At 40.5% G+C, this 13,160-nt stretch overlaps 1 protein-coding gene and 1 long non-coding RNA gene across 5 annotated transcripts in view; one reads left to right on the top strand and one right to left on the bottom strand.

Annotated features, from left to right (window-relative positions):
* The window catches only part of UBXN2A (UBX domain protein 2A), a 72,288-nt gene that overhangs the window by 52,553 nt on the left and 6,575 nt on the right, over positions 1–13,160 (top strand). For all 4 annotated transcript variants that reach the window (XM_028831943.2, XM_015111809.3, XM_077960086.1 and 1 more), the window contains 2 exons: positions 4,586–4,723; positions 6,693–6,851. In XM_028831943.2, the coding sequence (XP_028687776.2) occupies positions 4,586–4,723; positions 6,693–6,851 (297 nt within the window). The remainder of the gene's footprint in view (positions 1–4,585; positions 4,724–6,692; positions 6,852–13,160) is intronic.
* LOC144333898 (uncharacterized) lies at positions 7,301–11,404 on the bottom strand. Its single transcript, XR_013403031.1, has 2 exons — positions 10,832–11,404; positions 7,301–8,270 (listed from the first exon to the last, which is right to left on the bottom strand). It is a non-coding gene; the product is annotated as an uncharacterized LOC144333898 (long non-coding RNA).

Here is a 13,160-nt window from a genome sequence, read left to right as displayed (position 1 = left end):
TTTAGGCATTTTTTTTTTTTTTTGGTGAAAGAATCTATGTTAATGTTCACACACCCCCTACACATTCACAGATACACTTTTTCTTTTGTACATTCACATTTTTATAAGATGAATTTTCTTAAGAGAACCACAACTACAGGTTTTTTTTCAAGATGGTGTCTCGCTCTTTCACTCAGGCTGGAGTACGGTGGCATGATCTCAGCTCAATGCAGCCTCCGCATTCTGGGGTCAAGTGATTCTCGTGCCTCAGCCTCCCGAGTAGGTGAGGTTACAGGTGCCTGCCACGGTGCCCGTCTAATTTTTATATTTTTAGTAAAGAACAGGGTTTTACCATGTTGGCCAGGCTAGTCTCGAACTCCTTACCTCAAGTGATGATCTGCCTGCTCTGCCTCCCAAAGTGCTGAGATTACAGGTGTGAGCCACTACGCCCAGCCAACAACTATAATTTTGAAGAAAGTTTAGGAACTTGAATTCTGATCAACTCAAATCTTACTTAAACTAATTTACTAAGTATTTTCTAATACCTCATTTTCTTTATTATTTAATATTTATGTTTAAATATCTTTAAAGTCTTTAAAATAATCATGGTAGAACTCTCTCTGACCCTTCTCTGGCTTGGCAGGCTGCCCAATTAATGAATAAAAATTTTAAAAGAAAAAAAATTGTTGCCGGACACACTGGCTCACATCTGTAATCCCAGCACTTTGGGAGGCTGAGGCCGGTAGATCACAAGGTCAGGAGTTCGAGACCAGCCTGGCCAACATAGTGAAACCCCATCTCTACTAAAAATACAAAAATTAGCCGTGCATGTTGGCACATGCCTGTTAGTCCCAGCTACTCGGGAGGCTGAGGCAGGAGAATCGCTTGAACCCGCGAGGCAGAGGCTGTGGTGAGCCGAGATCATACCACTGCACCCTGGCCTGGGCAACAGAGCCAGACTCCATCTCAAAAAAAAAAAAATTGTAATGTTTACTATATATTTATGAATCTTAAGTATTATACATGCTTGGTCTAGAAAATTTTTTTAAGTATTAAGAACTCGAAAATCAGCCAGGCGTTGTGGCTCATGCCTGTAATCGCAGCACTTTGGGAGGCCGAGGTGGGTGGATCACCTGTGGTCAGGAGTTCAAGACCAGCCTCGCCAACATGGCGAAACCCCATCTCTACTAAAATATACTAAAATTAGCCGGGCAAAGTAGCAGGCGCCTGTAATCTCAGCTATTTCAGAGGCTGAGGCAGGGAGAATTGCTTGAACCCAGGAGGCGGAGGTTGCAGTGAGCCAAGATGGTGCCACTGCGCTTCAGCCTGGGTGACAGAGCGAGATTCTGTCTCAAAAAAAAAGAACTTAAAAATCACTTATAATTTAACCACTCACAAGTAACTATTGTTAACATTTTTGTTGAATTTCATTCTATCATTTCTGTCCATAGATGCATATATATACTACATATATATTTATGTTTAAAACAATTTTAAAATCATCATCAAATATTTCAATATATCTGAATATTATTTTATCACAACAGTGCCCCATAATTTTTATATATACTTAAATGTTCTTGGCAACATAGATTTTTTTGTTTTTATGTTTTTTGAGGCTGGAGTGCAGTGGCATGATCATAGCTCACTGCAGCTTCAAACTCCCCATCTCAAGTGGTCCTCCTACCTCGGCCTCCCAAATAACTGGAACTATAGGTGTGTGTCACCATGCCCAGCTAATTTTTTTAAAATTTTTAGTAGAGATGAAATCTTGCTATGTTACCCAGGCTGGTCTCAAACTCCCGAGCTCAAGCGATCCTCCTGCCTCGACCTGCCAAAGTGCTGGGATTACCAGCGTGAGCCACCATGCCCAGCCAAGTATTTTAAACTTTGCCACTATGAAAAATATTTTTGACTATTTTCTTGTACTTATGTAAAAAAAAAAAAACCCAGCTTTGTTTAGATATAATTAACCTACCATAAAATTCATCCCTTTGAAGTATATAGTTCAGTATTTTTAATACGTCTACAGAGTTTTACAGTCATCAGCACAGTCTAATTTCAGAATATCATTATCACCCCCAAAAGCCAAATATATTGCTGAAAGAAAAAAAAAAATCAGATACTAGAAGTCACTCTCCATTTTTCCCTTCACTGCAGCCCTAACATAACCATGAATCCACTTTGTGTCTATCTCTATGGATTTCCGTCTCTATGTATTTGCCTGTTCAACTCATTTTCACATTTTGGGCTATTACGAATAATGCTACTATGAACATTTATATACAAGTTTTTGTGTGGTCATATGGTTTCATTTCTCTCAGGTATAAATCTAGGAGTGGAATTATTAACTCTTATGTTGACTTTATGAAGAACTGCCCAAATGTATTCCAAAGTGGCTGTACCATTTAACATTCCTACCAGCCATGTATGAGGGTTCCAATTTTCCACATCCTAATACATGTTAGCTTCTGTTTTTTTAAATTATAGCCATTTTAGTGGTTGTGAAGGGGTATGTCATTCTGGTTTTGATTTACATTTCTCTAATGACCAGTGATGTTGAGTGTCTTTTCATGTGCTTATTGGCCATTTGTACATCTTCTTTGGAGAAATGTCTGTTCAAATCCTCTGTCCAGTTTTTTGCTTTTTTTTTTTTTTTTTTTTTTTTTTTTTTTGAGACAGAGTCTTACTCTGTCGGCCAGGCTGGAGTGCAGTGGCATGATCTCGGCTCATTGCAACCTCCACCTCCCAGGTTCAAGTGATTCTCCTGCCTCAGCCTCCCAAGTAGCTGGGATTACAGGCATGTACCACCACACCCGGCTAGGGTTTTACCATGTTGGCCAGGCTGGTCTTGAACTCCTGACCTCTGGTGATCCACCTGCCTGGGCCTTTCACATTGCTGGGATTAGAGGCGTGAGCCACTGTGCTTAGCCTGTTTATATTTTCAGGTGGGTTATTTGCCTTTTTGTTGTAAGAATTCTTCATTTTTTCTGAATACAAATTCCTTATCAGATACATGATTTGCGAATATTTTATCTCATTCTTTGAGTGCCTTTTAACTCAAACAGAAAAAAATAAAACAATTACATAGAATTGCGGTATGTATAGAGTGGTATTTATTCACTAAAATATTTTTTAAACTTTCTTATTGAAGTATGGCTTATCTACACAAAAATAAAGGCCAGGTAGGCCAGGTGCAGTGGCTAATGCCTGTAATCTCAGCACTTTGGGAGGCGAAGGCAGGAGGATCATTTGAGCCCAGGAATTAAACCAGCCCTGGCAACATAGCGAGAACCTTTCTCTACAAAAAAAAACCTAAAAAATCACCTGGGTGGCGCACGCCTGTAGTCTTGGCTACTCAGGCAGCTAAGATGGGACAATTGCTTGAGCCCAAGAGGTCGCAGCTACAGTGAGCCATGTTGGTGCCACTGGACTCCAGCCTGGGCAACAGAGTGAGCTCCTATCTCAAAAAAAAAAGAAAGAAAAAGAAAAAAGAAAAGTACAGAAATCATAAATATATACTAAATAAATTTGTGTTATTTCTGTTATCAGAATAAATCAACTACTTTATTAGAATTTGTTAAAATTTGTCCTTTGGCCAGGCGTGGTGGCTCACACCTGTAATCCCAACACTTTGGGAGGCTGAGGTGGGCAGATCACTTGAGCCTAGGAGTTCAGGACCAGCCTGGACAACATGGTGAAACCCCATCTTTACAAAAAATACAAAAATTAGCTGGGCATGGTGGCCTATAGTCCCAACTACTCAGGAGTCTGAGGCAGGAGCATCGCTTCAGCCCAGGAGGTCATGCAGTGAGCCATGATTGCACCTCTGCACTCCAGCCTGGGCAACAGAATGAGACCCTGTCCACCCCACCCCCACCAAAAACAAAAACAAAAAACTCAAATTGCTTAGTTAACAGCGATGTCCAGTCTTTTGGCTTCCTGGGTTACATTGGAAGAAGAATGGTCTTGGGGCGCACATAAAATACGAAAATACACTAATACTAACGATAGCCAATAAGCTTAAAAAATTGCAAAAAAATCTCATAAATCTCATAATGTTTTAAGAAAGTTTACAAATTTTTGTTGGGTCATATTCAAAGCCATCCCAAGCCACCGGTTGGACAAGCTTGGTGTAGTATATAGTCATCAAGTATTTCATGACTTTAGTACTATTCTAGGTACTGCTATAAAACTCATGCTGGTTGCGGGGCGGTGGTTCACGCCTATAATCCCAGCACTTTGGGAGGCTGAGGGAGGAAGATCGCTTGAGCCCAGGAGTTCAAGACCAGCCTGGACAAGATCCTGTCTCTACAGAAAATTTTAAAAATATATGTTTTCACAATAAAAAATAATAATAATTAAAACTCATGCTATTCATGAGCTTATGGTCTTAAAAATTATATTGTTCTTATGGGTTTTCAGTGTTGTTCATATTATTTAACTACATTGTTTTGAATATATTTGGTTATTTCATTGTAGGGAATATTATATATCTTATTTCTGTATATTTCTACGTATTATTCATTTTTTGTATGTACAGAATGTTTTTCAGAGAAATAAAATACCCGGGGAGCTTTATCATTTTATTTCTTTGTTTTCCAAGGGAATTACCTTCAGAATTACAGGGAATTTTTGATAAAGAGGAGGTGGACGTTAAAGTTGAAGACAAGAAAAATGAAATATGTTTGTCTACAAAGCCTGTGTTCCAGCCCTTTTCAGGACAGGGTCACAGACTAGGAAGGTAAGTATGCCTATTGTCTTGTTTTCCATAGATCAAGGCTTAACTAATATTCTGTCTATCATTATTTTACCCATGTAGACCACATGAATAGAGCTTATCATTTCTCCCATTGGAAATTAGATTTTTTTTAATGTTAATTTTTATGAGGACTCCTAAGTCATAGTTACCTAAGTGTATATTCACAATGCCTGGCCGGGTGCAATGGCTCATGCCTGTAATCCCAGCACTTTGGGAGGCCAACGTGGGCGGATCACCTGAGCTCAGGAGTTCGAGACCAGCCAGACAAACATGGAGAAACCCTGTCTCTACTAAAAATACAAAAAAATTAGCCAGTCATGGTGGCACATGTCTGTAATCCCAGCTCCTCAGGAGGCTAAGGCAGGAGAATCGCTTGAACCCAGGAGGCAGAGGTTGCAGTGAGCCAAGATCGTGCCATTGCTCTCCAGTCTAGGCAACAAGAGTGAAACTCCATTTCAAAAAAAAAAAAAAAATGCCAGCACCACACTAAAAAATCTTGGAGGTTTTTTTGGTTTTTTCAAATCAGAAGGGCTTGGCTCTTTATGGACAGAATTCAATTGGTAAGTTCTTTTCTCTCCCTTTCACTCACTACTATAGAGTACATGTGCTAGCTTTTGAATATTATTGTTCTTTTTTTTTTGTTTTTTCTTTTTTTTTTGAGACAGAGTCTCACTCTGTTGCCCAGGCTGGAGTGTAGCAGCACGATCTTGGCTCACTGCAACTTCTGCCTCCCTGGTTCAAGCAATCCTTCTGCCTCAGCCCTTCTAGTAGCTGGGATTACAGGCACACACCCCCATGCCCAGCCAATTTTTGTATTTTTAGTAGAGACAGGGTTTCGCCATGTTGGCCAGGCTGGTCTTGAACTCCTACCCTCAGGTGATCCACCCACCTCGGCCTCCCAAAGTGCTGGGATTACAGATGTGAGCCACCACGCCCAGCCTATTATTCTCTTTTATGGTTACCACTGCCTGCAACATTTTGTTCTATGATCTATGTATGAATTTTGAGGTAATAAAAATGAAAATCAGTGTCAGTATCAAAGCCTTAAATTATTTTCAAGTTTTTTTTTTTTTTTTTTTTTTTTTTGAGACGGAGTCTTGCTCTGTCGCCCAAGCTGGAGTGCAGTGGCGCGATCCTGGCTCACTGCAAGCTCCGCCTCCTGGGTTCACGCCATTCTCCTGCCCCAGCCTCCCGAGTAGCTGGGACTACAGGCGCCCGCCACTGCGCCCGGCTCATTTTTTGTATTTTTAGTAGAGACGGGGTTTCACCGTGGTCTCGACCTCCTAACCTTGTGATCCGCCCGCCTCGGCCTCCCAAAGTGCTGGGATTACAGGCGTGAGCCACCGCGCCCGGCCTATTTTCAAGTTTTACAGTTTCCATCCTATCTAACAGAATACGCAGAGAGATTAGATAGATATGGGAGCTCTTTGATTTTTATAAATTCTCATATTTTTAATTATCAAGATTGGTAAGGTGCATACATATTCATCCACATGTACAAATATATCTGGATGTACCCTTCAGAATGATCAGGAAGTACTTTATTTAGTTTCTTTTTCATTATAACCTAAGGACTAAGCTCAATAAAGAATTTATCATTTATTTTAGAAATTTAACCTGGGCAGTAGGTAAAGGTAAAGTCCATAGATCTGTGAACCTTCTTTAAAATTATCCATTCTGTAAAGCACTACTCAATAAATACCAGTAATAATATATGTAGCTTACAAATTACTTGGATATATATAGTTTCATCAGATTATTAGAACCATCATACCATCATATATTGTGGACATAAATAATATATCTTTCGTTATTATTGAAGAAACAGATATAACTTACAAAAATCTTCCTAAAAGCTATACTTGCTGTAATATTTTTATAGTAATTATTTAATGATAAAGGTTTATTGAATGGAAAAACATGTCTAACTTTGTTGTCTGGATTTCCTTAGTGCCACACCAAAAATTGTTTCTAAAGCAAAGAATATTGAAGTTGAAAATAAAAATAATTTGTCTGCTGTTCCGCTGAACAACTTGGAACCCATTACTAATATACAGATCTGGTTAGCCAATGGGAAAAGGATTGTTCAGAAATTTAACATTTCTCATAGGTGAGTCTTCAATTTCAGTATATGATTTTTTTTCACCAAGTTTAAATTTCATTTCTTCTTTTCAGTTCGGTCAACAGTTTAATTTTAGAGATAGAATCTTTGTTGCCCAGGCCAGAGTGCAGTAGCACAGTCATAGCCCACTGCAGTCTTGAAGTCCTGGATTCAAGCAGTCCTCCCACCTCAGCCTCCTGAGTTATAGAACTACAGCCACATGCCACCATGCCCCGCTAACTTTTATTTTTTTTATTTATGTATTGCCAGCTAATTTTAAAAACTTTTGTAGAAAGGGGGTCTCACTCTGTTGCCCAGATTGGTCTCAAACTCCTGGACTGAATTCATCCTCCTGCCTTAGCCTGGGCTTACAGGCATGAGCCATTGCATCCTGCCAAGCATTCTATCTATCTATCCAACTATCTATCTATCTATCTATCTATCTATCTATCTATCTATTTGTTTATTTATTTTTGAGACAGAGTCTCGCTCTGTTGCCCAGGCTAGAGTGCAGTGGCGCAATATAGTGAGACCTCATCTCTACAAAAAAAAACTTTTTTAATTAGCTGAACATGGTGGTGCACATCCGCAGTCCCAGCTACTTGGGAGGAGAATCGCTTGAGCCTAAGAGGTAGAGACTGCAGTGAGACGAATTGCACCACCACACTGCAAGTCTGGGTGACAGTGAGAACCTATCTCAAAAAATAATAATAATAACAATGAAGTATTTTCAGTCTGTTTTGGGATTTTGATTCTCATCATTTGATTCATTTTTCTGTTTAACTAGACACATAATTATAAAAGAATTATTTTTAATGTTTTAAATTAGTCATTAGCATTATATGCATACCCTTCTGTTAATTGTAGTGAAAGAATGAAAATACAGAAAAGCATTAAAAGAAATTGAAGTTCATATGAATTCCACTGCTCAGAGATAATCATTATCATCAGTTTGATGCAGTCTTTTATTTCTTCTTAAAAGCTTTTTTTTTTTTTTTTGAGACAGAGTGTTCTGCCACCCAGGCTGGAGTGCAGTGGCACGATCTCGGCTCACTGCAACCTCTATCCCCCGAGTTCAAGTGATTATCCTGCCTCAGCCTCCTGAGTAGCTGGGATTACAGGCATGTGCCACCATGCCTGGCTAATTTTTGTATTTTTAGTAGAGATAGGGTTTCACCATGTTGCCCAAGCTGGTCTCAAACTCCTGACCTCAGGTGATCCGCCCACCTCAGCCTCCCAAAGTGCTGGGATTACAAGCATGAGCCACCATGCCCAGCCTTCTTAAAAGCTTTTTTTGGCTGGGTGTCGTGGCTCCTGCTTGTAGTCCCAGCAATTTGGGAGGCTAGGGACTATTCAGGAGGCTGAGATGGCAGAATCACCTGAGCCCAGGAGGTTGAGGCTGCAATGAGTCATGATCTCACCACTGTACTCCAGCCTGGGTGACAGAGCAAGACCCTGTCTCAAAAGGAAGAAAAAAAAAAAGTTTGTTTTGTTTTAATTAAAAATAGAAACATACCATATATAGCATATGTCGTTTTTCCTTTTGTAAAAATTATTTATTTTTCAGGAAATGTAGCACAGATAAATAACAAATATACAGAGAAACTTAAAAGAATAAGAATAAAATACATATGTACCACCTACCTCAGAACATAGATTCTTATCAGTATACCTTATGTGTCTTTCTGTGATCATGTCTCTTTTCTTCTGGGGAAGAGAGAAATAACCACTGTCCTAAATTTGTGTTGATAATTTGCTGCTTTTATTTATAGCTTTACCTAGTATATACGTATTCCTAAAATATACTAAATTGTTTTTCTTATTTTCAAATAATTACTCCAAATTTCAAACCAGCAAAAACTTACAGAAAAGGTGGTCACGCCTATAATCCCAGCACTTTGGGAGGCTGAGATGGGCGGATCACGGGGTTAGGAGATCGAGACCATCCTGGCTAGCACAGTGAAACCCTGTCTCTACTGAAAGTACAAAAAATTAGCCAGGCATGGTAGCGGCCGCCTGTAGTCCCAGCTACTCGGGAGGCTGAGACAGGAGAATGGCATGAACCTGGGAGGCGGAGCTTGCAGTGAGCCAAGATCACGCCATTGCACTCCAGCCTGGGTGACAGAGCGAGCCATCTCAAAAAAAATAATAATAATAAATAAAAAATCACAGAAAAGGTTCAAGAACAATATAAAGAACTTTTCTTGACTGGGCTCAGTGACTCCTGCCTGTAATCCCAGCATTTTAGGAGGCCGAGGCAGGCAGATCACAAGGTCAGGAGTTTGAGACCAGCCTGACCAAAATGGCAAAACCCCTTCTCTACTAAAAAGACAAAAATTAGCCAGCTGTGGTGGCACATGTCTGTAATCCCAGCTATTCAGAAGGCTAAGGCAGGAGAATCACTTGAACCTGGGAGGCAGAGGTTAGGCTCCATCTCAAAAAAATAAAGCAACTTTTCTCCCTAAGCATTCAAGAATTAGTGCCAGTCTGATGACCCATCACTTGAAATACTTAGGTATAGATTATCTATAAACAAGGACCTTCTCCCACATAACCACAATACAGCCATTTAAATCAGGAAACTTAACCTTAATATGCTTGTGTCGACTAATAGACCCTAATTCAAGATCTTCCATTTTATCTAATAACTTCCTTTATAGCAAAAGGCCATTCAGAATTACACATTGCACTTAGTTGTGATATGTCAGTTTGAAATAGTTCCTTGTCTTCCTTTGATTTTTATAACCTTGACTTTTTTTTTTTTTTTTGAGATGGAGTCTCGCTCTGTCGCCCAGGCTGGAGTGCAGTGGCCGGATCTCAGCTCACTGCAAGCTCTGCCTCCCGAGTTCATGCCATTCTGCTGCCTCAGCCTCACAAGTAGCTGGGACCACAGGCGCCCGCCACCACGCCTGGCTAGTTTTTTGTATTTTTTAGTAGAGACGGGGTTTCACCGTATTAGCCAGGATGGTCTCGATCTCCTGACCTCGTGATCCACCCGTCTCGGCCTCCCAAAGTGCTGGGATTACAGGCTTGAGCCACCGCGCCCGGCCAACCTTGACTTTTTAAAGTATTACAAGCCAATTTATCTTGTTTGATGCTTCCTTATATTTAGGTCACTAATTTTGGCAGGGTGTGACAGAACTAATGCTTTGTACGTCTCATTGTATTCCAACAGGTGGCATCATTTACATTTGTCCCATTATGATGATGTTAAATTTGACACTTGATTAAAGTGGTCTCTACCAGAGTTCTTTACTGTAAAGTTATTCATTTTCCCTTTGTAATTAATCTGTATTTTGTGGGGAAGGACTTTGAAATAGGATACTTATGTTCCTCACAAGACCTCAGATCGATTGATTGATTGATTGATTTATATCTATATCTACTCATAGTTTCCTATTTTATTCAACAGTTTATGAACTCTTACCATCATTATTTATTTTGATATGCACATTGTCTCAGGTAGTTTGTGAGACCTCCTTTAAACTGGTTCCTGTGTTATTTTGAAATGCTCCCATAATTCTTGAACATTTCCTTGTTTTCAGCACAAAATTTTTTTTCAAGTTCATTCTATGCTTTTCCAGGAATCCCTTGTTCTTTTTAGTGGACAGTGATATTGACAATCTAGGATCTGGGTAGTACTAGATACACTTATTGGGATACCACTGCTTCCAGGCCCTCGGTGTGGAAAGAATTGTGTGTGTGTGTGTGTGTGTGTGTGTGTGAGCGCGTGCACACACACACACACACACACACACACACATGCAAAAAAGAAAACTATTTCAAAAATTGAAGAGGGGATACTTCCAAACTCATTCTGTGAGGCCAGCATTACCCTGATAGCAAAATCAACAAAGACACACACAAAAAAACCTATACATACACATACGTGTATGTGTGTGTGTATATATATGTATATATATGCACTTATGTTTGTATCTGTATTTATTCCTGGTTTTTTTTTTTGAGACAGGGTCTCACTCTGTCACCCAGGTTGGAGTGCAGTGATATAATTAGAGATCACTGCAGCCTCCACCTCCCCAGACTCAGGTGATCCTCCTTAGTTTTTGTACTTTTAGTAGTGATGGGGTTTCACCCTCTTGCCCAGGCTAGTCTCGAACTCCTGGACTCAAGCGATCCACCTGCCTCGGCCTCCCGAAGTGCTAGGATTACAGGCATGAGCCACCACACCCGGCCTTATTTCTGTATTTTTATATATCAAAAACCATGAGTCCACGTAGATACCTCCAATTTTAGTCTGGTAGGGCCAGGCATGGTGGCTTATACCTGTAATCCCAGCACTTTGGGAGGCCTAGGCAGACAGACCACTTGCGCCTAGGAGTTCAAAACCAGTCTTGGCGACATAGTGAAACTCTATCTCTACAAAAAACACAAAAAGTAGCCAGATGTGGTGGCACTCACCTGTGGTCTCAGGTACTCAGGAGACTGAAGTAGGAGGATCACCTGTGCCCTGGGGAGGTCAAGCACTTTGGGAGCTGTGATTGCACTACTGTACTCCAGCCTAGGCAACAGAACCAGACCTTGTCTCAAAAAAAAAAAAACCATAAGGTTTGTTCTAATTTTCTCCTTTCCATATTTATAACTAACTTCTACAGTGCAAGGCCTGGCTCCAGTTATAGTTAACATATTTATGTATTTAATCAGTTTTCCTATATGTGACCAATGTCCTTTTTCCACTGCTGCCTCCTACCCCACATGTAAGCCCTCGTCACCCTGCTTGGGCTTTGACTCTCCTTGTTGAATTCCAATATGGATTCCCTCCTCTTCCTACTAGACTCTCTGACACATCATCACCCCAGGGCCCCCCTTCATTGGAATGCCTTCTCACACTGCATGACTTCAGGACTCCATGCCAATGACCTCCTCCCCTTGGTAGACTGACACTCTGGGCTGCCTCTCCTCAGATGCTCTCCTCACCACTGTCTGGATCTGACACACTGCAGTCAACTGCTCTTCCATATGAATGCTTTTTTACTCTGCTTGGGACAACCTGCTCTGTTTTGATTTTTACTGGGCAATGGCTGACTGATACAGCCATGTAAACTTGCACTGTTACCAATAAAGATAGACTGAATAATTATTTTCATGTAATGGAAGACAGTAATCAAAAAATATTTGCAGCTGGGCGCGGTGGTTCAGGCCTGAAATCCCAGCACTTTGGGAGGCCGAGGTGGGCAGATCACTTGAGGTCAGGAGTTCAAGACCAGCCTGGCCAACATGGTGAAACTCCGTCTCTACAAAAAATACAAAAATTAGCTGAGTGTAGTGGCCCGCTCCTGTAATCCCAGCTACTTGGGAGGCTGAAGCAGGAAAATGGCTTGAACCCAGGAGGTGGAGGTTGCAGTGAGCTGAGATTACACCACTGCACTCCAGTCTGGGTGATAGAGCAAGACTCCATCTCAGAAGGAAAAAAAGTATTTGCTATGGCTGCACCCATCAACATGAATGAGTCCCAAAACATAATGTGGAGATTAAAAAGCTATAGAACACATACACTATGATTCCATTCATGTCAAGTTGAAAAAAGCAAAACTGTCCTTAAAAGCTACTAAGCCATGACCCTTCTTCTCCTACCCGCCAGCTTGGATATTTTCCTCACCCTACTTGGACTCTGACACCCTGCACTAGACAGCTCTTATATGGCCACCACAACCCCCAGCATTTCTGAAGCACATGTCTTCCGTGTTCTGTCCTACTGATGGCTTGGTGGCTTTCGGACTCAATCATTTAAAAAATTGTGTTTTTCTTCCGTTTTTTCTGCTTATTTTATTAGTTACCAAGAGAATTGTGCTAAAATCTCCAACTTTGATTATGTATGGATTTGTCTATTTCTTATGTACTTCTGTTAACGTTTGCTTTATATATTTTAAAGTTATATAATTAGGTCCAGCAGAGATGAAATTGTGTTTTTCTGATTAATTGACCTTGTTGGGGAGAAAAGATTTTCTTCAACCATTGCCTAGATTCATGGCTGAGACCCCTTTAACAAAAGACAGATTAACAAAAGAAATGCATGCAATTTTATATTTTATTTTATACACACACGCACACACACACACACATACATATATACATATATGTATGTGTGTATTTATATATATATATGGTTTGGTTTTTTTTTTGAGACAGAGTCTCGCTCTGTCGCCCAGGCTGGAGTGCAGTGGTGCCATCTTGGCTCACTACAAGCTCCGCCTCCCAGGTTCACACCATTCTCCCTGCCCCAGGCTCCCAAGTAGCTGGGATCACAGGCACCTACCACCACACCTGGCTAATTTTTTTATATTTTTAGTAGAGAAA

Source organism: Macaca mulatta, chromosome 13 (genome assembly GCF_049350105.2).
Source record: "Macaca mulatta isolate MMU2019108-1 chromosome 13, T2T-MMU8v2.0, whole genome shotgun sequence".
In the NCBI taxonomy this organism is placed as follows: Eukaryota; Metazoa; Chordata; class Mammalia; order Primates; family Cercopithecidae; genus Macaca; species Macaca mulatta.
Note: the sequence above shows the minus strand (reverse complement) of the source record. Positions and strands in the feature narration are given on the sequence as shown.